Source organism: Selaginella moellendorffii, unplaced genomic scaffold, assembly GCF_000143415.4.
Source record: "Selaginella moellendorffii unplaced genomic scaffold, v1.0 SELMOscaffold_22, whole genome shotgun sequence".
NCBI lineage: Eukaryota > Viridiplantae > Streptophyta > Lycopodiopsida > Selaginellales > Selaginellaceae > Selaginella > Selaginella moellendorffii.
In genome coordinates, this window is record NW_003314283.1 from 1,230,330 (window position 1) to 1,255,705 (window position 25,376).

At 44.1% G+C, this 25,376-nt stretch overlaps 4 protein-coding genes and 1 non-coding gene across 7 annotated transcripts; 1 reads left to right on the forward strand and 4 right to left on the reverse strand.

Moving 5' to 3' along the window:
• Positions 1 to 5,845: 5,845 nt before the first annotated feature.
• LOC9642206 (eukaryotic peptide chain release factor subunit 1-3) lies at positions 5,846 to 7,614 on the reverse strand. The gene is made up of 3 exons (XM_002973684.2): positions 7,522 to 7,614; positions 6,083 to 7,464; positions 5,846 to 6,032 (listed from the first exon to the last, which is right to left on the reverse strand). Exon 2 carries the CDS (start codon positions 7,460 to 7,462, stop codon positions 6,149 to 6,151), a length of 1,314 nt encoding a protein of 437 aa, XP_002973730.1. The 5' UTR covers positions 7,463 to 7,464; positions 7,522 to 7,614; the 3' UTR covers positions 5,846 to 6,032; positions 6,083 to 6,148.
• Positions 7,615 to 8,855: 1,241 nt separating this feature from the next.
• LOC9642642 (allantoinase) lies at positions 8,856 to 11,646 on the forward strand. Of its 2 annotated transcripts, XM_024678614.1 has the most exons (15): positions 8,856 to 8,937; positions 9,018 to 9,108; positions 9,162 to 9,285; positions 9,350 to 9,423; positions 9,493 to 9,569; positions 9,631 to 9,667; positions 9,723 to 9,808; positions 9,870 to 9,929; positions 9,977 to 10,116; positions 10,182 to 10,308; positions 10,357 to 10,512; positions 10,576 to 10,686; positions 10,739 to 10,852; positions 10,902 to 11,000; positions 11,048 to 11,646. In XM_024678614.1, the coding sequence occupies exons 1-15, from the start codon at positions 8,863 to 8,865 to the stop codon at positions 11,180 to 11,182; spliced, it is 1,506 nt and encodes a 501-aa protein (XP_024534382.1). In that variant the 5' UTR covers positions 8,856 to 8,862; the 3' UTR covers positions 11,183 to 11,646. The 2 variants fall into 2 exon arrangements, with proteins under 2 accessions (XP_024534382.1, XP_024534383.1); XM_024678615.1 differs by lacking the exon at positions 8,856 to 8,937 and having other exon boundaries at positions 9,043 to 9,108; positions 9,167 to 9,285.
• Positions 11,215 to 11,286, reverse strand: TRNAD-GUC. Its single transcript has one exon. It is a non-coding gene; the product is annotated as a tRNA-Asp (tRNA).
• On the reverse strand, positions 11,633 to 14,834 carry LOC9642207 (two-component response regulator ARR1). 2 transcript variants are annotated; one of them, XM_024678613.1, is made up of 7 exons: positions 14,162 to 14,834; positions 13,907 to 14,059; positions 13,481 to 13,855; positions 13,342 to 13,418; positions 12,170 to 13,282; positions 12,062 to 12,121; positions 11,633 to 12,001 (listed from the first exon to the last, which is right to left on the reverse strand). In XM_024678613.1, the coding sequence occupies exons 1-7, from the start codon at positions 14,361 to 14,363 to the stop codon at positions 11,921 to 11,923; spliced, it is 2,061 nt and encodes a 686-aa protein (XP_024534381.1). In that variant the 5' UTR covers positions 14,364 to 14,834; the 3' UTR covers positions 11,633 to 11,920. The 2 variants fall into 2 exon arrangements, with proteins under 2 accessions (XP_024534381.1, XP_024534380.1); XM_024678612.1 differs by having other exon boundaries at positions 12,062 to 13,282.
• Positions 14,835 to 16,056: 1,222 nt separating this feature from the next.
• On the reverse strand, positions 16,057 to 17,384 carry LOC9642643 (shikimate O-hydroxycinnamoyltransferase). Its single transcript, XM_002973686.2, has one exon. It carries the CDS (start codon positions 17,382 to 17,384, stop codon positions 16,098 to 16,100), a length of 1,287 nt encoding a protein of 428 aa, XP_002973732.1. The 3' UTR covers positions 16,057 to 16,097.
• Positions 17,385 to 25,376: the final 7,992 nt, after the last annotated feature.

A 25,376-nucleotide genomic window follows, 5' to 3' on the forward strand; every position in this document is an offset into this window, starting at 1 on the left:
CGGATCGGTCTCCATCTCGGTTTCGGAACGGACTCAGTCTCGGTTCCATCTCGGACTCCATCTTGGGTCCATCTCGAACTCCATCTCGAGTCCATCTTGGACTCCATCTCGGGTCCATCTCGAACTCCATCTCGAACTCTATCTCGGGTCCATCTTGAACTCCATCTCGGGTCCATCTCAGACTCCACCATGTGTCATCTCGGGTCTATCTCGAACTCCATCTCGAGTCCATCTCGGGTCTATCTCGGGTCCATCTCGAACTCCATCTCAGACTCTATCTCGGGTCCATCTCGGACTCCATCTCAAGTCCATCTCAGACTCCACCATGTGTCATCTCAGACTCCATCTCGGGTCTATCTCGGACTCCATCTCGGGTCCATCTTGGACTCTATCTTAGACACTTCCACGTGTCATGTTTTGGTCCTCTTGTGTCCTTTTTCTAAAGACTCACTTATTGCTCGCTTCGTGCTTGTTCCTCAAGCACTTTGTTGGGAGTTCCACTCCCGCTCTCAACCTTTCAAGTCAGAGCTTTTAGTCCAACTGTGTTACGCTTGTTTGGTTTTCACTTTGGCCACTACCACGTGGCACCCTTTCGGCTCCACTTTGGGGCCTAGGGATTTTTTGTCTCACATCTCTAACCTCTCCTTAACATTTGCACGTAAAATCTTGATCTCTTTGGGTGACCAACGACGAACAAGAACCTTGATTGGACGAGCATCCCTGGTTGGAATTAGATGATGTGTGGCAATCTTAGCTCCATACGATAAATCAAATTCAAAGAGATCAGAATACTCCTTCATGAGCTGGTTAACCACTGCAACACAAAGATTGTTGGAAGGATCGAAAAAGGGAAGAGTAGAACAAGACGAAAATATAGGAGGAAATAGTCGGGGGACAAAAGTAATGGAAATAGAGGTAAAAGTAGAGGGATAAAGAGGTTCAAAAGTGAGAGGAATGAATAAAACATAAGAAAGTATAAGATAAGGGGGAAAAGCCTCAAAGTCACACTTAACATGATTACGCTGCAACCAATTCATACTAAAGATGAGGTCAAAAGCTTGACTCGGCACCACCCGCAATAACTACAACCCAAGCTCAAGATTGCCCACACACACAACTAGGTCCGCCTCATCTCAAGCACATACATGTGTATGGCCGTTGCCATAAAGAATGAAAACTAGCTCTACTGTATGATGCAAGTGTAGATGGTAATGTGTGGTAACAGGTCAAACAATAGAAGATAAACTCGAATCTATGTCAAGCAATACGAAGAGAATAATAGGAGACCTCTTGTTATAAAAACAAGTTTGGAAAGTAAACACTAGATGAACCGGTGTCGAGTGAACGCCTTGATAATACTCCCGAAAGAAAGATTAAAGGGTCACTGACTTATTCACGCAAGGTCCCTTTGTTACTTGTGTGACTCGTCGTTTCCCAAATGCATCTTAGTGTCTAAACCTTTCACTGTAGCAACACCAACAAGACGTTGTTGATGCCAAGATCTCCACCTAGGAAATGAAGGTTGCCAATCTGGAAAACGCCGACAACGCCAATAAGTGTGACCAACTTCATCACATACCTAACACCAAATGTCACAGTCACGACCACGTCCTTACCCTTATCCTTGGACTCAAGTAGCAACAACATTAACCTCCATTAAAACAAGACTATCGCCCACAGAAGTGGAAGAGGCAATATTTCATAACGTTGTGCCAAATGAAGAGTATCGTCAAGGGTGGCTAGAGCAAATGCATGCACAAATCCAACAAAATTTTGACAAAGTGTTGGCCACAACATTCTTAGCTTGATCCGCTCCGGCATATTTGACTCCGATGAAGTAAGAGGCTTTGGAAACAAATGCTAAATTGCATCACCGACTAAAATGGCCCTTGATGAAAACAAAGCAATTGTTAGAAGGCATCATCACAATTGTCAATATGTCTGAATGCGTGTTTGAAGATGTCTAGAAGAACACTCCAATCCCTACAAGTGGCTACACTCAAACCATTGTACCACTGTAGTGCTATCCCTTGGAGACACATGGGAAACTCACACAAATGTCGAGCATCATCCCAAGAATGATATGTGGCAATCACCGTGAAGTGATTAAACCAATAGTACACATCATCCCCAAGATTCCTACGAAAAAACTCTGGTCAAACGCGAGGATTGGCACCAAAAATAGGAGGAGTTGTACCACGTGCCGTGAATGCCACCATCAATTGAGTTTGGTTGTTCAATTGCAATCACATGGCATCAAGCAATTGCACCAATTGCTGCTCCAGAGTCAGAGGAGGAAATTGTTGCTCTGCCATGAAGATAAATGAAAAGGAAATAGCAAAAGAAGATAAATGAGAAAAAAAAACTAGAAGGAAAGGAAGATCTAGACAATAGAAAAGTTAAATGTAAATCAAAATCCTAAAAGGAAAGAACAAAAGAAAAGAAATAGAAAAATCTAGATCTAGATGATGCAAAAGCTAGATCTAAATCAAAATTCAAAATCCAAGCACTCCTTAGGGACAATGAAAGGTGCCCCTCATCTCCACTAATGTGAGTGCTTAGAATATGGAAAAGGAATACAAAAAAATGTGCATAAGCTCAAAAACCTTAATTTATATATAGAATCGAGTCATCCGGATTGAAACCAATTCGACAGCTACTAAAATCCCATTATGCTAATATTAATATCTGGCATCGTAGCCGTATACTTGGACTTTACACACACACACACACACACACACACATACATACATACATACATACATATATATATATATATATATATATATATATATATATATATATATATATATATATATATATATTTGTGAATGTGTGTATGTGTGTGTGTGTATATACACACATATATTACTCTACCTAGGTAATATGTTAAGTATAATATTATAGCATATAAACCATTTATTTGGGACTAAATTTGGTCTATCCATTCATGTATATGAGCCAATTAATATACTTATTCCACTCACATACTTATAATTTAAAATTATTTTCTGTATATTGCATATATCAATGCTTAGTTTACTTAATAGTAGTGTTATTTCTATTTAATAATTTAATTATAAAAAATATAAACATGTTTATAATTTATAGACACAAGATTAATTTTATTGAATATCAATCAGAGTTAGCTAGAATATACTTCAAAGTGTTCAGGAAAGTTTATAAATTATAAACATGTTTATAAATTATAAATATAAAATTAATCTAAATATCCAACCATATTCTCACTTAAAGCAAACCAAAAAAGACTTAAAAGACTTTTGTTGTGGTATTGATCTAAAGCAAGCTCTTTTTCTGTTAGCAAACCCTAAAGACTTGATTCATCAAGCAAGAGTTCTCCTTATAGTAGTGCCACAAGGTCCTATAGTGTGTCATCCCACAGATTCGTCTTCTATCTCATGATGAGTAGAACAAATTCATGCAAGCCATTACAGATTAATCCTGTCTCTGCTGCAGTTGAACTTTAGAGCTTTGATGAATGCTGCGTGTTTGTATGCTTGAGGCACCACTGATCTAGTAGCTTCTTCTGCAGGTGCTCTGAGATTCACGCCCACCTTGAACCGGAAATAAGGGGCTTAGAAACATCAGCTTCCTATTGCTATCCCAAAGCATGTATAATTGTTGGGTGCATGGATGACCTGTGAGCACCAGCATCAACAGTGATCCAAGCTCCTCTGTGGTTTCTTGGCTTGCAACCATTGCCTCAAACTTCTGCAGATACAGCTCATTCACTTCGGCCACGAAAGCCACCAGGCATTTGATCTGTAAGAGTGTCCAGACTCTCCAGTGTGGACTCCAGCAGGCTGGATTGTGCAATCCAAGTTGCCAGCTCCTTGGAATCAAAAGGCCTGTGCCACCCAAAGCAGGAAACAACAAAACTTGTGGTATAAGGTTTGGAGGTACATGATAAGGTGCCCAGGTGGCATGGAGGCTTCAGTGATGCCTAGAGGGATCTACAATCTGGCATTTATGGTTGAGATCCAAGTGGATTGTGAAGTTATGGAGGATAACTTACGAATTACGAATTTGTGGCCCATCCTTGTATTTATCTGTGTTTACTAGCAAATAATGACCTTCAGAAGTTTGTGGGATCTTTCTATGTATTTGAAAGACCCTTCTACAACATGTTGCAGCGCCTCAACACCACCGTGGGGTTTCTTATGGTTCTTGTGGCCCGAAGAGTTTTGTGAGTGTCTAAGAGAGACTTAAGGGCACAAGTGGAAAAGACACATTGCCTTTGGCAGCTCTTTTGGGCTGAATGTGGGCAAGATCAATGCTCAAGGCTTGACAGAGCCTTGATCAATGCTTTTGCAGTTTCCAGCTGTTGGGCTAGTATTGATTTGCTAGTCTTTTATTAGTTTTTCTAAAAATAGATCTAGCTGTTCCAGGAATCTTGGAACCATCAAAGAAGGTGGAGTTTGGCTCCACAAGCTCATGACAAATTGGGTCAATCTTGGATGGATATCAGAGAGGCACACATGGAAACCATTACCAGCAAATAGCAATTTCTGGGCAGCAGGCAAGTCTCCAACCTGGGGTGGCCACCCAGAATAAATCTCTGGATATGGCTGCATTCAAAAAAATTCAAAACCCCAAGTATATTCAAAAAATAAATAAATTTTAACCCTTATATATCTTATTAACAGATCATATATATATATATATATATATATATATATATATATATATATATATATATATATATATATATATATATATATATATCCAACACCTTGTTAATTGTGACTTCTTACAAGCTTGCTTCTTAGGTATAATAAGCTGCACCAATGTAGACGCTATTCCTATTGATAAATCTACCTTATTCTAAAATAAAAACCCTCTCCATAAGATTTATTCATACAAAACCCTATATGTATTATGCTTTCATGCATATTTACAGCACCTATCCTAACCCTAAAGAAGAGTGGCCACCCTGTGGTCTCCAATAGCAAGAGTGGGTTTTAGTGCCTCATACTCAACTCTAAAGCAGCTGTGAGCAACAAAAGGATCATTGTAGGACGTTCCAAAGGTTGAGTTACAAATAGACCACCATATAAGCCTGGTTTATAAATAAAAACTTAGAAACAAAAAATATTTTATATCTCCATTTTAAAATAATTTGTTGCACTTTGCATGCACTTAGTTTGCTTAATAGTAGTGTTATTCTTATTATTAATCCAATTAATCAGATAGAAGTTTATAATTATAAAAAAACCATTAAATGGTAAAATATCCTAGAATATCCAAGCATATAATAGGTTTGAGACAAATTACAAGCAAATCAAAAAACTTCACATTAGCAATATTTTAACAAACTACTGAGACATATTTTAGGGTTTTAGCTATCCATGACATAAAAATCATTTTAGAGCTTCCCACAAAGATAATATGTAGGGAAGAATTTCATCTCTCTTAATTTTTCTTTTAAAATTGATAATTTTCTAAAACCATTGGGATAGAAAAAATTTAAGAATTAGTATTAAAGAATCCACAATAAAATCAGGTTTTCCTTATAAACTAGTAAATTGCTAAATATTGGATTGAGTCTCATCAGTAGAATCTTTATGCCTCTTCCATGTTGGCTGTTTGTATGTATTTATGTAATGCCTTTTTGAAAGGTTCCTGTTTGCCGTTTAACACAAGCTCAAAGCGGTGCGTGGATCATTACAAAAGCATCTCTAGGTAGATGCACAAGCGGTTAGGGGTAGAACCGATGATCAAATAGATCCATACTTAGTGAACTCATCTACTCATCCAAGCCTGAGTTATAGTACAGTCCATACAACCAGGAAGCTTGATATTCCTAAAGAAAGAAATGGAACAGTTCTCAATTTGAAGTTACGACTATTTCATTTGATGGCCACACATACGATTACACAAAACAAGGTGAAAGAAAATCACGAAACAACGATGAAACTAGAAACCTGTTAGCTTCCTTCTTCAGTCTAGACTGCTTGATTTTTAGAAGCTCCAATTCACATGGTTATTACGTTCCCGCAACCAAATCCATCCTGCAAGGAAGAGGACAACATCAAAAAATCAATCTCTCGCGCTCGCATACCTGGATGAGTGTTGTCGACGATGCAGAGTTTGGCGTACTGCCGTGAAGCCGAGCGGAGACAAATTCCTAGTCCGAGTCGTCGTACACGCCCTCGTCGTCGGAGATCTCATCGAAGGTCCTCATGTCCAGCTGGTAGCGCAAGATCCCTCCGATCCCTCCAAAGCCCCGGCAAAACTGCGACCCCTCCTGGGACTTGTTGGTGATGAACTCGAGCGTGCACCCAAACCGCCGGTACTCGTTCGCAAACCACTCGAGCAGCGCGATCTTGTCCTGCACCTCCAGCTCCGCCTGCGTCTCCGGGTCCCGGAAGTGCGACTGGTCCGACTCGTGCTCCTTGCTCAGGTGCTTGATGATGATCTCCCCGCTCACCGAGTGCTTGAGCGTGTAGCGCGTCACCTCCAGCGCCTCCCACACGATGAGCGTCTCCACCGCCCCCATCTCCAGCGCCTTGAGCGTGTCATCGATGCCAAACACGTACTTGCCCGTGTCCTGGCTGATCTCCTCAAAGTACTTGCCAATCAGCCGCTTCTCCTGGATGAACTTGACGTTGGACAGGATCTCGGCCGAGAGCTCGATCGCCTGGTTGAACCCATTCTCCCCGCCGTAGGAAACGTCCACCACGTTGAGCACCTTGGTCTGGAGCCGTGGATCAAACATGTCCGACTGCCCGAGCTCCGTCTTGAAGTCCGCCGACCCCGCGAGGATGAGCCCGGCAACGTTGGGCTGGCTCGTCACCGGGTTGACGAAGAACTGCGTCGCTAGCTCCGCGGTCTTCCTCACGTAGTTGTGCCTCTTCTCCATCCGGAGCCTCGCGAAACGCAGCGCCGACTGCCCTCCACGGCCGTGCTTCTTGGGCAGATCCACCGTGAACTTGTGGAGAACCTCGCGAGTGTTGCCGCTGAGCGTGCCAAAGAGGGTCCCGTTTCCATCCATGATGATGAAGCCGAACTTCTCGTCGGACTCCAGGAGCTCGTTGAGCGCCTCGGTGTGGAACTTGTTGTCGCAGAGGTAGAGCGACGCGTTGATGGGCTTGAAAGGCTCGAAGTCGATGGTCACCTTCTTCTCCTTGCCGTCCTCGGTGACGATGGTGCCCGTGTAGAGCACCAGGCCATTGGGCGGCACCTTGTTGTAGAGCTTGAGGCGCTGCTGGGCGGAGGTGATGGCGCCGAGCACCGACTGGCGATTCACGCGGTTCTTGATGTTGGAGGCCGTGCCGAATTCGTCGCCAAGCATCTTCTGGACGCGATTGACCTGGTCGCGCGGCGGCATGATGAGCGAGATCATGCTGGTGCCGTTGCCCCTCGCGGATTCCAGCGCCTTGATCAGCTTCTTGATCTTCCATATCTCGATGTTCTTGTCGGTCTCAGCGCCGTCCGCCATCCCTGGCAAGGAGAGAGGAGCGATGGATCAGAGAATGGAATCGAGAATACGCGTCTTACCGCTCGACCGCGCTCCGCTGCTGGACGCCACACTGCCCACCGCCAGAGAAAACCCTAACCCTACGAGGAGGATGAGGGGCGAATATCCACCGGCATCTTCCAAGAGTTTGTTTGAGCTTTGGCCTCTCGGAAATTCTCGAGCGCCTCGCGGACACGTCTCAAGCTGGGAAAAGAAAGTCACGATCAGCGCATTCTTCCACTCACACTGGACGACGATCACTCGAGAAAATCGGAGGAGAGATTTCATACTTACTTTGATACGCTTGACCACTTCTCGAGCAGGCGATCGGCTTCCAGGAACTTTAGCGGCGAATCGGCCAAGCCCAAGACGAGAGCTTTCCAGTCTTGTCGCTGGAAGAGCTCCTCCGCGAGATCTAGACCCGGTTGTTCCACTGCGGCGTGGACGAAGTCGGAGAGATCTTGTTTGAGCTGCTTTGGATCCAATCGCCAGGCTTGCAATCTGGGAGGAGCGATGGTGTCAATCCAGCTTACTTGGAAAGTTGGAATGGACTGACCTGGAGGATGGAGCGAGCTTGGAGTAGAGGTTTTCCTCGCGGAGGATGTCCAGTAGCTCGATGATTCTTCCAGTGGCAGCGTCGCTGGACGATCCGGGATTTTTTACGTAGAGCATGCACGACGATGGTGTCTTGAGCTTGCAGCGAGGAATGTCCGTGGCCACCTTGAGCACGGCCTCGATGAGAGGAAGAGCTTGGTCACCTGAGAGAGAAGGAAAGAAGCTTATAAGAACACGAAGAACACGAACGATTCCATAGGAAGCTGGCATACCTTGTCCATTCCTGACGAATCCTTTGCAAGTCTCGGCGAGCTTCTCCAGGCACGACATGGAAATGCAGGATCCATATTCCACTCGCTCTTGCGATACAGCGAGATTATCGTCGAGATTCTTGCCCTGGCATCTGTCCATCTCTGGAATCCCCTGTCCCACGCAGCCGGGCCGAGAATCGCCGTGGAATTTTGCCGATGAGAGAATGGACACCAGCGCTTCGATGGAGAATGCCGTCGTTCTTGGATAGAGCTGCGAGGAATGGATCCATTACCGCATTGCAAGAATCACAGGCAAACTTACAACGGCGGCAGTAAATCCCATCATTCCCAGCGCCCGATCGACCAGCGGCGATCGAGCCTGGCACGACAGCGCGCCGGGAAATGGATCGGCGGAAGGCGAGGCGCGCGACACAAGCTCTTCCAGTTGTTGCATCTCTCCTAAAACCCTAACCGCATATTCTCCTCTTTGAAATCGAACATTCCGCCAGAATCTCTAACTGACAGAATATCTCTAGGATTGTCCTTAATTTAAAACCACGTGGAAAACCTTGGGCAATGGCGACAATGAAGGCGGGGCTCGCGTTTGTTTCTCTGGCGATTCTCCTCTTCGCGATCGCTGGAGCGAATCAGGTACTCGATTTTTGATCGCTCGGGGCTCGCCGATCGTTAGGATGATCACGGGGGTTGAATCTTCTCTTTTTCGATCTTAGGCTCTCGATCGATGCAGCCTTCTCCCGATCGATCACTTCTTCCTGTTCAGCAAGCGCGTGATCACTCCCGCGGGGATAATCTCCGCTTCTGGTAATATTGGAAGGATTTTGAGCTAGTGCGCTATAGTGGTTTTGCTTGTGTAGTGGAGATTGACAATGGCAAAGTGGTATCGATTCTCGAGCGGCAAGAGGCGCCATCCAAGGAGATAAACGGCGTGCCTGTGATGGATTATGGAAATGCGGTCGTCATGCCGGGTCTCATTGATGCGTAAGAACGAAGTTTCCATCTTTTCTTCTGCGGAGCTCATGGTTTTTCCTTCTTTCAAAGGCAGTCATGTTCATCTAAACGAGCCAGGAAGAGAAGAATGGGAAGGATTTGTTACAGGAACTATGGCTGCCGCAGCGGGTAAGAATCTGAAACTAGAAAGCAAGTGAAATCGTTTTATGTAGTGTTGTAGAAACTTTGTTTTCTTAGGTGGAGTGACTTCTCTCGTTGACATGCCTTTGAACAGTTTCCCGACCACTACGTCAAGCGAGCTTCTCAAGTTAAAGGTACTTTTCCTTCTTCGTTTTCTTGTTCTCGAACTTTGGTCGATGAACTTTGTTTGATCAGCTTGCAAGCGCAGCAGAGAAACTTATGGTCGATGTTGGTGAGGATATCTTTCTTTCTTCTTTTTTCTCCAACTTTCGCTTGATCACCTTTAGGATTTTGGGGAGGCCTTGTTCCTGAGAATGCTGCCAATCTAACAATCTTGGACGAACTTCTTGATACTGGAGCTTTGGGCCTCAAGGTATTAGCCGCTGCTCGTACATATGAAAATGTTTCTCAAGGCTCCGATGATTTTTACGCAGTCTTTTATGTGTCCATCAGGAATAAACGACTTCCCCATGACCACGGGTCAGCACATACAGGTCTTTTTTCAAGAGGTATTGGCTTTCAAACTGAAAACTCAATGCAGGCGGCGTTGCCCGTGTTAGCAAAGTATGGTCGTCCGTTGCTCGTCCATGCAGAAAAAGAACAACCCGGGGTTAAATCCTCTCAAGTGGACAAAGACCCCAGGCTGTATTCAACACATCTCGAGTCAAGACCAAATTCGTGGTACATGTTTTAAGCAGCTTTTTAAGTCACTGAGTGTTTTAAATGTGTTTGCTTTGTTGTTCAAGGGAACAGGAAGCTATACGAGAGCTACTAGATGTTGCAAAAGATACAGCTCCTGGAGGAAAAGCTGAAGGTGCTCGTGTCCATATTGTCCATTTATCTGATGCCGACGAATCCATTCAAATGATCAAGGTGACCAAAGCTTTCTGGGTTTCATTTCATTGACATATGTTTCGGCAGAAAGCCAAAGCTCAAGGCTTGAATGTGTCGGTAGAAACATGCACTCACTACCTGGCATTCTCGTCGGACAACATAGGCGATGGTGATACTCGCTACAAGTGCGCCCCTCCCATTCGGAGCGAGCTCAACCGAAAGAAACTTTGGAGTGCTGTGAATGTGAGTTGTTTCTCGCTTTTAGTTTTTCCAAACTTCTAGCCTTGAACTCTCTTCTCTTTCCAGGATGACTTTTTCGATCTACTCAGCTCGGATCACTCTCCGTCTCCCAGTGACATGAAGTTACCGGAAGAAGGTGACTTCATGAGAGCTTGGGGCGGAATTTCTTCGCTTCAGGTTATATAGTTTTCTACTCAAATTTAGTTTCTGACTGACGGCTTAAACTCAGTTTGTGCTTCCAGCGACTTGGACCGCCGGAATACCTCACGGACTGACGCTGGAGAAGCTCTCAAATCTGTGGAGCCGAGGTCCAGCGAAACTTGCAAACATTTACTCCTCCAAGGTACTCTCGTCTCGTATAGGATTTCTATTCAACCTTCGTGATTGCACAGGGATCTTTAGAACCAGGGAAGGATGCCGACATCGTAGTATGGGACCCGGAGAGCTCCTTCGTAATTGATGAAAACTACACCATTTTCCACAAGCACAAGGTAAGTGATTGCTTTCCACGAATTTATGTCATTTGGTTTTTCTCCAGCTCACACCATATGCGGGACAAACGTTATATGGACGAGTGATCGCTACTATTGTTCGAGGCCAGCATGTATATCAGGAAGGCCACCATGCAACGCAACCGTGTGGAAAGGTGCTCCTTGCTAAATCAACGAGTTAGTTTGATCAAAAAAATATTAAATAAAAAAGGGTCGCCGTTGCCGGGGATCGAACCCGGGTCGTCCGCGTGACAGGCGGAAATACTTACCACTATACTACAACGACTTCGAACGATCACAAAAGAAAGTTCTAGCTAGAAGTGTGGCCATTCTAGTTTGGTTTTTTCTTTCGCTTGCTTCGCTTTTTTCTCCCAATTGCGCCTTCTTCTTCTTCTTCGGGGTATCTTTCCTCCAATAGATCCATGGATTTCTACAGCGCAACACAAAATCGTTCAAGAAAAGATCATTCCACCGCCTACCTTGTTCATCTCCATGAAGCTCACTCCATAAAATGTTAGTGCGGCAGTAGCAACAATGCCAAGAACAGGCATTACAAGCACTGATAGATCCATGCCTTATCTCTTGTTCCCTAGAACCACACAAAACTATTTGAGATGAACTGTGAGAATAAATCATAGATAACTATTTTTTATCTTATTTTTAAAGTTAAAATAAATGGAATTGATCTACATGAGCACAAGAGATTTATGGTACACTTCCTCACTTGGAAACAGAGCAAAAGTAAGACAATTAAGAAGAAAAAAGTTATAAAATGAAGAGCCAAGAGCAAAACAAGGATCTTTTCTGGATTTCTATCGCAGCTCCCTGCACAGGAATAACTCGGAGCTCAAATTCCTAGAAGGAAAACTGTAGAAAAAAATAAAAATAAAAATGGAAGAGGGCGTGGGAGTGGAGAGTGGTCACTTTACATACAGATTATCAGCTACATAACCATCGAATGCCAAATCGTTGTCCACAAAGCTCATATCTTCCTGTTGTTGCTGGAAAGAGGAATCAAACGTGTCAGCAAACAGGAAGAAACGAAAGAGAAGAACTCAAACCTGCTTCAAGTAAAAGCTGAGAAGATCATCCGCAGCTGGAGCTTGCTGTTGCTGATCAATCTGGAAGCCTATCTTAGCACTTATCAACGAGTCCGATATGGTTTCCACCTTGGGCTTGAAGGAGCTCTCCGCGGTTGATTTCTCGCTGCTCTCTCGCAAGCTCCGCACGGTGCCTGGATTCACAATGATCTCGTCCTCCAGTAACTTCTTGTGTTGCTGATGAACGTCTTGCCCGGCCGCCACCGCGTTGTAATTGTTAGTGTGGCTCCCGACCGAGTGATTGTAGCTCGGGGGGCTCATCACCGGGCTGCAAGCTTCCAGTCGTTGCTGTTCCTGCGTACCCGCCCACTCTTGAGGCCTCCGGTTCTGGTTATACACCGGCATTCCAAAGCCGGCTGAAGAAACCACTGCTCCTGGGTTCAATCCCTTGACAGCCGCAACCTCTGCCGCGTCGAACGAAACCATGGGGGCGGGGGCGACGGGTGGAAGTGGAGGAATACCGCCCAGGCTCGCTGGAGAGAAGTTGCTTTCCACTACACCCAGTAAGCCTCCGTTCTTGTTTTCCATGGCACCCGAGCTCCTCATCACCGCTGCGTTTAGCCCAGTGTAGCCAACCTCGTCGTTTAACCCCGTGTTGACTCCCAGGTTTATCTCGCTCAAGACTGTACGTTGCTGTTGTCCCAAGCCCGGCCCTGGAATTCCTATCGGTGGCTGCTGCTGTTGCTGCTGCCTTTGGTGTTGAAGTAGCTGTACCACGAGAGGATTCGAAGAACCGTTTTGATTCGGACAAAAAGTCCCAGTTAGTCCCAGGTTGGTCATACCCGGTAGCTTTGGCGAGGCATTTGCAGGAACCTGTTGTTGGATCGGGTTTAGTCCATACAGAGGTACCTGCGGAGCCTGCTGTTCTATCTGATATCCACCTGAGAAAGCCGGGAAGTACGAGTTCTGGGACCCGAAAACTGGCGGTGTCATGTTTGGTCTAAACACCGGTCCGCCGCCGGAGAGCTGAAGAAGACCAGACTGATCGAGTGCGGTTGACGCTGGCAAATTGTTTGTCGTGCCTATCCTACCAATTACTCCTTGCTGAACTGCCGGGACCGCTTGCAATGAAAATGAGCCGTGGCCCCGCCCTTCAACAGGACCATCGGCACCACCAAACGAGAAACCTGCTGAGTTTTGCGGTTGCTGAGCGCTGATCCTTTTCAGGTACAGCCGGTACTTCTGGGAAAAGAAACAGAAGAAAAGAGATTGTAGAATCTATAACCAGGAAGACACCATACCTGTAAATGACTTGCAACGTTTTCCCTGGTAAGGCCAGGAACGTCCATAAGCTCCAAGATCTTTTTAGGAACGGCCTCTGCGAAACGAGAGACACAGCAACGTTAGAAGACAGTTCGAAATGAAAAAGCTTGAGCTTACTATCAATGTTGAGCTTGTTGACAGCGTTCACGAACTGCTGGTGAAGCTCCACTGACCAAACAACCCGTGGTTTCTTCAAAGACGAAGGGTCTTCGCTATCATGATCAACACCTTCGTCCTCCTCCTTCACATCTTTTCGTTTCTTCGAACACGCCGACGACAAGTGCTCAACGTCATCCCCTCCTCCGCCCTTGAGTTTATCAGCCTCGGCCGGAGTTAAGGTCTCAGTCTCCCTCGCCTCATTCTTTCTCTTCCGCACTAGGTGTTGCCATATGTTACGCAACTCCTCCATTCTAACCGGCTTGAGCAAGTAGTCGCAAGCACCATGAGTGATCCCTTTCATCACGTTGTTATAGTCTCCATCGGTGGACATCACTGCGATGGACAAAGAAAGCTCAAGCTAGAAAACAAGAAAACCAAACTTACTGATGACTGGAAGATCCATCTCTAGACCCACGAGCTCGAGCAGCTTGAAACCATCCATGTCTGGCATGTAGACATCGCTTATAACCAGATCAAAGTCGTTCTTATGCTCTCGCAGCAGTGCTAGCGCCGTAGTCGCCTTGCCACACGTCGTCACTGCAAAGAACAAAAGAAACAAGCCACCCAGAATTCACAAATTCATCCTTGGAACGGAAAAAAAGAAGAAAAAAAAGGTAGCTAGATGAGATTTGCACTTACCGTTGTAGCGACAGCGGCGAAGCATCGCCTCAAGAATCGTGAGCGTGGTTTGATCGTCGTCAACCACCAAAACCCTCATACCAACAGGAAACTGATCCTTGGAACCATCCGTGCTCACTGTGCTAAGATTCGGGCTACTGATGTAGCCACTTTGTCCTAGATCGCCCGAAGTCATCCTCATTCTCTTGCTGGCCTCCAGCATCTAGCACAAAACGCGCGCAAGAAACTCTGCCAGAGCTCCCGATGCCATCCCCCCCACCGCCCGCGAGCTCCTAGAATCCATCCACTCCCTACCTAGAGAATGTCGGTCCCCGAGAAAATTCGCGATTGCGCCCCCGAAATATCGGATGCTAGCGCCGCCCCAGCGACGATCCTGCCCTGCGAATCACTCCCGGCGCAAAAAGGCGGCCCTCCAGGGATGCGATTGGAATGACGAAAAAGAAAGGATGGAAACCCTGCCCCGGCGAGCAGATTGATCCAGCGCCTAGCTCTCTCTCTCCCTCTCTCTCGATCCTGGCCGCCCTGGCGGAGACGCGACGAGCAGCATCTACATCGCACAGGCACTCGCGCTTCTCCTCCTGTGCTCCTGCGCGCTGTGCCAAGGGGAAAAATCAGTAATGGCCAGAGATTGTGACCACTTTCGTACGGCCGTCGCCGCCGTCGGGTTTTTAGGGCACTCCTGGGGAATCGAACCCCCGATCGCCGCTTTAATTTAATCCCCGCCACTTATATTATATGGGAACAGCTCACATGTTCATGTGCAAACTTTCAAGTTTGGTGGGACTAATTTTTTGCGTCTTTCTCGATCTTGTTTACAACCTTTCGTGCGACGCAATACTATAAAGGTGGTAAACCTTGGGCCGTAACTTCTATTAATATTTTACCATATAATTTAATTCTTTCTAGTTTCCGCCCACCGCACTAGAAGTCGCAAGTGGGCTACGAGTCGCCCAGCCATTGGATATTCCCCGCGAAAAAATTCCCGAGGAGGGGGTAAAAAAGGAAGAGATTCCCAATTCGTGGTGATGGGAATGAAGGGGAGATTCCTCTAGATTTACAGTGATGTGTCAGCAGTTTAAGTGCGATCAAACTGTTTAAAGTATGTCATTTTTTAGTGTTTTTATTTATGTGTGCTGTGAGAGAATCATGTCTAGTTGGAACCCATCTTTCATATTTTATGGGTGGGATGGGATTTTGGAGATTGGGTTGGGAATGGGATCGATTCCTCTTCCGATTGTGGTGTCTAGAATCGCTTTATATTTTCTCCCCAATCTCCAAGTAGATTGGAGACTTGAGATGGATTAGCCAGCCTAGCTCAACAAAGAAACAATACCTAAAAAACTTCAATGGTTTTTAATGGATGTAGTGTTGTGTGTGATCAGCAAACCTCCACATGTCGTCCGCGTCCGTTGGTAGAGGGTTGATTTCAAAGGGATCCACGAATGAATCGAATCGAATCGTTTGGCTTTTGGCGCCTTGTTTTCTTTTAAACTGACGAGCCCTAATTCTTAAAACAGAGCCCCTGTTTTTAGGGCTTATAGCATTATCAAATTTCAACGTTATCGTTTTAGTTGGGATATCAAGATCTAAAACAATATGTTTTCACGTGAAATTTCAATCTGGTCATCTTAATCTTAATTACATATCATAATATTATTATTACAGATAGGGAAAAATATTAATTGGTAATTTCAATCTAAAACAATATTCTTTCACGTGAAATTTCAATCTGGTCATTGCTTAATCTTAAATACATATCATAATATTATTATTACAAATAGGGAAAAATAATAATTGATAATTTCAATCTAAAACAATATGCTTTCACGTGAAATCTTAATCTGGTCATTTCTTAATCTTAAATACATATCATAATATTATTATTACAAATAGGGAAAAATAATAATTGGTAACTTCATAATTCTATTTTGAACCGTTATGTACAAAACTCTGGATCCGCAAGCAAATTCCTCATATGCTCGGCATACAAACCAACGAGGACAACCATCGTTTGATCGTCCAGCCGCGGCAGAAATATCACAAGCCCCGTGAAAGCCGCCACCGGCAATCCAACAAAGACCGGCTTGCCACCACCAAAATCCACATCGTACAGAGGAAACCTCGACCAGCTCGTCAATGCCAAGTCGGTTCTAGCATCGCAAAAACTGGGGAAGACTCCCAGAGGACTTGGCTGCTGCTCGAGCCAGTGAAGCGCCGATCGCATGTACTCGTCGGTGATGCGGTGCGTGGCTTCATGCACGAGACTCGCAGCGTAACGCACTGGATTCTCCACGAGTTTCTGGCTCGACGAAGCAGTGCAAGCGTAGAAGATCACGTTTCCAAAGTATTTCTCTGGAAGAGGTGGGGTGAATCGAGTTCGTCCATCCACAGCCATCCCCAGCTTGGTTTCTTCGTGCGGCTCGAGATTCCTAGCCTTGGTGACGGACTTCCAGACGTGAGCCGCGAGAGCTTCGAACTTGGTGGTTCCAGGATCGCAGAAAGATCGCAATGCCTCGATCGCCCAGGTGGGGAACTTAAACATGCAAGCTTTGAGCTCTGGGAATGTGGCCGGAACGTTTGGATGCTGGGTCTGGTACTCGACGTGGTTGAAGAGTTTTGCCGGATCATCGACTTTGCGGAGAGTTTTGGCATCCATGAGCGAGTGATCAAAGCATGGTGCTAGAAACTCCTCTCCTTCTCCTCGCGAGACGAGCGACCAGGCCGTCAAGAAGGAGCTGGCCGAGAATCCATCGCCCACATTGTGATGGACTCCAAGAACGAGACTGGATCCTCCACACTGGAAGCGAGTGACTTGGGCAGTGACCAATGGCGCCTCCGTGATGTCTCCAGAAGTCTTGTAGATCCCGGTCGGGCTGAGAAGCTCAAACCTTGGATCGTGCTGCTCGAAGCCGCCGAAATCGTCGAGCTCTCCATCCACGAAAGCCTCGAAGAAGTCGCTCCCTTGGTCGGAGCACTCGAGCTGGAGGGCATTGTTGGGAAGAACAGCGTAGCGGCCGGCTAGAGGATAGAAGGTGGCCAACGTGGTGGAGAGTGACGCCTTGAGATTGTCGGTGGAAAGCTCTCTGGTGGTAGTGGGAAAGAAAAGAAGGAATTGCGTGTAGTACCTTGGGACGATTTGATCGATGTTGGAGAGGAGGTGGATTCCTCCTGGAGATGGGGCTGGGAGCTTGATCGCATATCTAGTCCTTGAAGTGATCTTCATTTGGAAACTTGGGTCTCTTGGTCACAATGCAGGAGAGATTTATAAGATTGCTTGACTTTTCTTGCAAGGGAAGTAAAGGACCGCAGTGAAATTGTGACCCTGGACACTGTGCCGCAGATGTCGACATTCTAGATTGTCATCTTCCAGCTAGATTGTCAACTTCCCGAAGTTCTGGAAGAAATCAGATTCCATTTGGATAAGCTTGATTGTTTTGGTATTTAAAAAATGTTAAAGGAGTTCTGCTCTTCTTTCCCATTCTCGCTTTTACGGGCTATGGTGTAACATCACTCTCTCGCTCTTTGATCTCTCGTGTAGCATAGTGCGATTTAGCGATGGGAATTTCGGCTTCCAAAGTTTTGATCGTCAACCAAACTGACAAAATTTTGTTTCTCCGTGACAATGATTATGGCATGGTGTTTTGCACACTCAGGGGCATTATACAGCCCATGAGCTCACAGTCTGTAAGTTTAAAGGTGAAAAGCGATCGCCCAAGAACCAGGACTGCCATACTTTTTAAAGCTTCTGGGATCAAAGGGGAAAGTCCTACTGGACTTCATATTATAATGGAACCTCACGTGCAAGCAGCTAGATCTTATATCGTCCTGGAAGATGAAACTGAGCGGTTCATTCTCATAGAAGAGGGCTAGCATAACACGATTTAAATTAAATTGCTCATCACACAAATCGTTCGCAAAAGTGAGAAGTTTCTTCTGCTGGTTCTCTGTAAAGGAAAGGCTATATCAGTATTGTAAATAATTTATCGGAAGAGAGTAAGCACCTCAAATTTGTGATGCTTTCAATCCAACATATTGTAAAATTTGTAAGTACGATTGATGCTTTTAATCATCTACACATGAGATCTCGCGCTCCACTGTCTGGAACACCCCCAGAAGACTTTTATCGCGTCGTTGTGTGTGAGGAGCCATATGGAGATTAAGGACACCCAAACCCCAAACGCGGCAAGAGCACAATTCAAAACGAAGTACTGAAATTCTGCCCATTCTTCCCTGGTGGGACTTCTTGGTATCCTGTTCATGTAGTTCTGCAAGAGGAACTCGAGAGCAATTTTTGAAATGGATCTGTTTGGAGGGTTGCAATAGAATATGTTCTTTCTCGATCTCCTTGGGTTTCTCTTCATGTCCTCCACTAAAGCTTGGTAACAGTGGACAATGTACTCTCGTTTTTTCAACTTTCTCATCATCTTGATGCAGTAATTCTGCTTCAAGATCAGTGATGCCAAAGCTGCGGCTGAGGTGGTGAGCGACACGGACGATGGAATCCACCATTTTGTGCTGGAATTCGTCATGGAGGCGAGGTGAGCGACCATGTTAAGAACCATACCGACAAACACGAAGTACATGCCCAACACTTGGTAGATCTGATTTATAGCACTGTCCAGCCTTTTCTGCACCAGCTTTTGCTGCTTCTCCCAGTGTCTAATCCCTTCCCTGTATTCCTTGAAGATATTTCTTCTGATTTTCATTGGCGCTGGTGCTTCTGCCATCTTGTGAAATTTTTCTGAATTCTGGAATGCATATGGATCACACGTTGCACGAATCTTCTTCGAAACCCGTCTGTCATCCGACAAAATAGAAGTCCAAAAGCTACAATTTTTAGTAATGTCAACGTAACTATTACAATATTTAAACTTGACAGTTTCAACACTAAGAAAAGATCAAAGAATTTCGTTCAACTTGCATAATCCAGGAAATCCAAACTTTAAGGCGCTGGACTTGGTGTTGGCATTGGAAATATGGCGAGAATATACTTTTAACACATGAATCTTTTGGGGACTGCAGACACAAATATTCCAAAGCCAATGAGGACACCATCTGTAATGTAGTACTGGAACACTGCCCGCTCTGAATGTGTTGGACGTTTTGGCATTTGCATCGAGGGGAGAAGAAACTCTTGAAGAATAGTGAGCATGCACCTGTTTGGAGGATTGTCATAGCAAATGCTTGTCCTTGGCCTTCTTGGACCTATATTCCTCTTCAGGTCCTCCAACTCGGCCTCATAGTGATTGATGATGTACTGCCGCTTTTTCAGCTTTCTCATCAGCTTAATGCAATCGTTTTGCTTCACAGCCAGAGACACCAATGTCACCGCAGAGGTGATTAGTGAGACAACCATTGGAATCCACCAGTTTCGGCATGAATTCTTGGACGAGAGCTGTGCCACAATGTTGAGGACCACACCCTCAAAAACAAAGTACATGCCCAGAACCTGGTAAATCTCACCGCTCCTCTTGTCCAGCCTCTTTTGCACCAGCCTCAGCTGCTTCTCCCAATGGCAAATGTCATCCTTGCACTCTTCAATCCTGGAATCCATGGCTGCGCTGGTCGCCAAATGGGTATCCCGTCACTGCTTTGTTCATCCATGTCGTATCGTGGCTATTTCTCGATCACTCCTGGATCGAAAATTAAAGAAAAGTTGAACATTCTCAAGTTTGGCCGCGTCAATCGAAAATCCGTGTACAGCAAATGCCCGCTGACTGTCTCCCCTCGATCGATCATGTATGATATAACAGCCCGGGAATCTCAACTTCTCTCCCAAGGTGATATGATTATTCCTATTGGGGATTTCCCTATACCTATGACGATCTCATGTGACCTTGCTAATATATTGTCAAGTATAAATATTGATTTTAAATTTAGCCACTACATTTAAATATTAAAGTGTTTCATCTAGCATGATTTCACCTTTCTTTCTATTTTAATTTTAATCATAGGGAAAAATAGGTAACCTCATTAATTTTAGTTTGAACCGTTATGTACAAAACTCTGGATCCGCAAGCAAATTCCTCATATGCTCGGCATACAAACCAATGAGGACAACTATCGTTTGATCGTCCAGCCACGGCAGAAATATCACAAGCCCTGTGAAAGCAGCCACCGGCAATCCAACAAAGACCTGCTTGCCACCACCAAAATCCACAGGAAACCTCGACCAGCTCGTCAATGCCAAGTCGGTTCTAGCATCGCAAAAACTGGGGAAGACTCCCAGAGGACTTGGCTGCTGCTCGAGCCAGTGAAGCGCCGATCGCATGTACTCGTCGGTGATGCGGTGCGTGGCTTAGAAGATCACGTTTCCAAAGTATTTCTCTGGAAGAGGTGGGGTGAATCGAGTTCGTCCATCCACAGCCATCCCCAGCTTGGTTTCTTCGTGCGGCTCGAGATTCCTAGCCTTGGTGACGGACTTCCAGACGTGAGCAGAGCTTCGAACTTGATGGTTCCAGGTCCGCAGAAAGATCGCAATGTCTCGATCGCCCAGGTGGGGAACTTAAACATGCAAGCTTTGAGCTCTGGGAATGTGGCCGGAACGTTTGGACGCTGGGTCTGGTACTCGACGTGGTTGAAGAGTTTTGCCGGATCATCGACTTTGCGGAGAGTTTTGGCATCCATGAGCGAGTGATCAAAGCATGGTGCTAGAAACTCCTCTCCTTCTCCTCGCGAGACGAGCGACCAGGCCGTCAAGAAGGAGCTGGCCGAGAATTCATCGCCCACATTGTGATGGACTCCAAGAACGAGACTGGATCCTCCACACTGGAAGCGAGTGACTTGGGCAGTGACCAATGGCACCTCCGTGACGTCTCCAGAAGTCTTATAGATCCCGGTCGGGCTGAGAAGCTCAAACCTTGGATCGTGCTGCTCGAAGCCGCCGAAATCGTAGAGCTCTCCATCCACGAAAGCCTCGAAGAAGTCGCTCCCTTGGTCGGAGCACTGGGGCGTGGTAGGCCGCGTGTGACCCTGGCTCGTCTTTCACGGCACTGGAGGATGGTGATCAAGGTGGGGCGATAGAAGAAGGAAATGGTGTGCTCACAGATGCCCGCCCAGAAATTCTTCCTGAATTCTTTTGAAGGCCGACATGGCATTTGGAGAACTGGCAGTGAAACTCAGAACTTCAGCTTCAGGAGCATTTCTTTTGCAAAGTCACTGGACGTGTTGCTTTAAGAACGAGATTAAGCCGAGGAATACATATTTTCTTCTAGTCCATTTTATCATATATTATACTGAGTACTCATTTGGTTGCTTTATTGGCACAATTCTACTACTATGTGTAAGCACAAGTAAATGGGTGCACGTATAGGGATAGTAAACCAAGGATAAACCTATGAGAAAAATCAGGATACCACAAAATTGGTAAAAATCTTGTGTACTTTCCTAGGCAAAGCAAAAGAAGGAAACTTAAATGAAATAAAGTTATGCCTATCTTCTTTATATTAAACTTTTTGTGATGGTGGGGCATGATTATATTCCTACTACACTCATCTTTAGTGTATTGCCATCGCTAGCCCTCTATGGGATGTGATTACACAATTGTTCCTATTCTTGGTGTCTTATCATCTCTTATTAATGTGAATCCATATTACAAAGATTAGAATCTTTGCATGGTGTCTATGTTGTATGTTGTATTTGTTGTTGGTGCCAAGACATGCACTCCAAGCGAATCAGTTGGCATTCTTTTTTTTTGGAATGTGCTTCAATGCTACCTGATGGATAGCCAATAAATATTTTCACTAGCTTTTTTCACCAGTGTTTAGGTATTAATCCAAAGTCAAAACTAGAAGGAGGCAAATTTTTAGTGAATGAAAATAAGGAAGAGGGGAAAAAGAGGGAGCCATGCATGTGAGGAGTGGTAGAAGCCAACCAAGACAGTAGACATTATCCAATATTCTGACAAAGCAAAAATTTGTGCTACACAACTTTTGTAAGGAGATAAAAAGCCAAAGAGAAAAGTGACAAGATCTCTCTTCCTCTCTCTTTCTCTTCTCTCTTATGTTTATGTCCCACTTCTGAAAGATTCAGCATAAGAATTTTTTAGTTTGAATCAATTTTATTGATCAAGCACCTCAAAAGTCTTGGGGCTCCTGGCATCAGACAGTTGCAGCACTCAAGCAGCCAGACACCAGCTCCCAAGATTAGTGGCCTTAGCCAAAGTCCCCTACCAAGAAAAATTTATAAGTTTTTCTTTTAATATATAATTATTATAAATTCTTTAGCCTTTTAACTTGCATTCTATCAGAAGTGATATTATTTTGGATTAAAATTTTAACTAATACACTATTTAAAATGGAAATAGTTTATACTTAAAATGTCATTATTCTAATAATTTACAGTATAAATAAAAAATGAAAAAAGGCAATTCAGTTTTTAACCCTAGAAATACAATATCATAAACAAATACAACATTTTTTAGGCAAAGCTATATAAGTTATCAAATAATGTTTAATTTTCTATTAAAAAGGGGTGGAAACTCTATCACCAAGCAATTGACCAAACATATAGCATGGATTTGTAGTTAATGGCTTGGTCTATGGTGGAACTAGAGAGCCAGGAGAAGGAGAAAAACTGTGAGGACCATGGCTTGCACTGCATTTATGCAGGGAGGATTTGCACCTTTGGAAAACTAATCATCAACATGCCTTTCAAGTGGAATGTTTTGGAGATGGATTTGAGCCGAAAGGCTGAAAACATGAGCTTATGGAGGCTAGGTCAATGGTGTTTCTTGGGTGGTGGTGGTGATGATGTTGCTGCTACTAGAGCTTTCCTTGCCAAAAGCAAGAGATTTTGGAAGGGATTTTCCCTCCAGATGTGTGAGACAAAACAATTGATTTTAGTTGTTCTTGCCTCTTTACTTTCAGAAGGAAGATGACAATGGAGGAGAAGCAAGGTTTCTTTTTGTAGCAAAGAGGTGCTTTTGACATTCCTGCCAGCCATCTTGAATGCTTTGCTGTGGCCTAGAGTGTTTTTCAAGAGGTTTGCAATGTCTTTGCTAGGGCACTAGCGCTGCTCTGTGCTTGTTCAAGGGCCTAGCCAAGCTAAAAACCATGTCTCCTGGCACATTCAATATTTTCTTAAAGAATTAACTAAGTTTTTGGAATAAAAATATCCAAATTTACTGACCTCCTTACTGTTGAGGCTGTGCTCTTCACAACTTTTTTCCCCAAACTCAAATTTCATAAGACTTTTTTCTTTTTTCTGACGTTCTCCTATACAGTCCATTTTACCACAAAATTGCTAGCTAGATTTGACTAATGCAATGTATATGGTCTTTGACAACATAACTGATTCGTTGACTTATCGTATGATTCGTTTAGCTTAATTTTAGAAAAGATTTATTGCAGATAAAAATTATCAATAACTGTGCCTTTATCCTACCATTATTATGTAATTATAAATTCAAATTCTCTATCTGAAAGGGCCCTACTTGTAAGTCGGTTATTTTAAGGGCCCTACTTGATTCCTAAATCAAGTATCACCTTAAATAAGTAGGGCCCTTTCAACGAGGAAAAAAAAATTATTTTGAATTCTTAACATTAACATTAAAGAAGATAATGAAGATAATTAGTTAATACAACTTGTTGCTATACTAGTTCAAACAAATTATTAATAACTAGCATAAATTGCTTCTCAACAAGTTAATAAACAAGTTAACTTAACTTTAATTAGCAATTTATAAGTTATTTACAAGTTAATAAGAAGTGAGAAGCAATTCTTCTTTGAACATTAAAGAAGAAGAAATGATTGACATGTTTGAAAAAAGAAATATTACAAATGAGGAAGAAATATTAGAAATCTAAGGACATGGAAAAGGCACTAAAAAGTTGGGAGAGAGAGAAATGCAAAACAAATAATTAGATAGTAGATTGAAAGATTGACACCTACTCCATGAAATTTCCAACTTGTCCTCGCAGCTATTTCCAAAGCAATTGAATTCCTTGTTAATACTAGAAATCCACTTAAGCTTGTACACATTATCTTTCTACAAGCTCAATCTTTGAGCATCCTCTAGAAATCAAATTGCATCAATATCCTGAGAGGCCTTGATGGTGGCAGGAAAGAAATCTCCATTTCAACTGGAGCACCATTTGGAGAAAATGGAGTTCCAGTCAAGCTGTTGGAAGTGAGGTTGAAGATGTAGAGTGATTTGAGGTTACATCAGAAGGGATTGCTGCTTAGCTCACCTTTGAGGCCGAAGCTTGCAAGTTGGAGCTTAGTGGCAGCCGTCCCACTCCATTTCATGCCCTTCCATGAAGCCAAGGGAGTGGTTTGGTCCTAGCTGTGTAGAGAATTGGGCTTGTGCAAGCCCATCTTAAAAGACAGCAACACTCCCGCATTGTCACCAATGTCTGGAACAACACCCAGACATGTGGAGCATGCGGCAAGAAGCACTAAAAGGAGGAAGATGAGGATGACTCGTAGGCTAGAAATATTTTCTTCAGTACTCTCCATAACTTTTTGTTGTTGTGATTTTGACTGACATACTTTTGAGGTCAAGTTTTGGTCATGGGTGGCAGCTTTTGCAAGAAGGAATTGGTATCCCATGATAAATAGTAAAGAATTTGCTTTTGACTGCCAGAAAACTTTCTTGCTGTCGTGTTTGAAACAAACATTTGCTTGCTATTTGCAAGATTTATTTCTTCTTCTAGGTACTATATCCATGGTTTATACGATTCAATTTTGATTGCTTCTTCCAAGTTCCTCCAAGTATATTTATTTGCTGTATTTTTCAAGATGTTACAGCTTATCAGCCAATTTGATAGAAGATGGATAACATTTTTGGCCAGAGCTCCAATTTTTTCATTATTGCAATGCATCCATAGCCCTGACCAGTGTGAAAATGGATGACATTCTAGAAGAATCATGATTGCCTCTGATGAGGAACTGGATGATCATCCATATGAAGAAAAATATAAGTATGAGGAACTTTGGAAACCTATTTTGATCCAAAGAATAAACTTCAAAGGCTACACACATATAGAATCAGCTGCATGACTAACTAAAATGTATTTGTTTAGAATTGCTTTCTCGAAGCGCAAAATTTGAGGTCAAACTATGATAATTATTTGTTTCATAGCATTCAAAGGGGCACTGGCGGAAGGTCTTGAGCTTCCAGTCATACAAGAACATCCGGATCAAGAGTATACAACACTAAAGGTCCTTGCGACAATTCTAAAGGACAAGTAAAACAAAATGACCATAGCTTCAT

Bases quoted from the DNA above. Each gene is read 5' to 3' on its own strand.
- LOC9642206 (XM_002973684.2), bottom strand. From the start codon at position 7,462: ATGGCGGACGGCGCTGAGACCGACAAGAACATCGAGATATGGAAGATC.
- LOC9642207 (XM_024678612.1), bottom strand. From the start codon at position 14,363: ATGCTGGAGGCCAGCAAGAGAATGAGGATGACTTCGGGCGATCTAGGA. The intron at 14,060-14,161 runs GTAAGTGCAAAT...TGTTCTTTGCAG, and splicing joins TCGCCGCTGTCGCTACAACG to TGACGACGTGTGGCAAGGCG. The intron at 13,419-13,480 runs GTAAGCTCAAGC...CTCGTTTCGCAG, and splicing joins CAACAAGCTCAACATTGATA to AGGCCGTTCCTAAAAAGATC.
- LOC9642643 (XM_002973686.2), bottom strand. From the start codon at position 17,384: ATGAAGATCACTTCAAGGACTAGATATGCGATCAAGCTCCCAGCCCCA.
- LOC9642642 (XM_024678614.1), top strand. From the start codon at position 8,863: ATGGCGACAATGAAGGCGGGGCTCGCGTTTGTTTCTCTGGCGATTCTC. The intron at 9,570-9,630 runs GTACTTTTCCTT...TTGTTTGATCAG, and splicing joins GCGAGCTTCTCAAGTTAAAG to CTTGCAAGCGCAGCAGAGAA. The intron at 10,853-10,901 runs GTACTCTCGTCT...GTGATTGCACAG, and splicing joins CAAACATTTACTCCTCCAAG to GGATCTTTAGAACCAGGGAA.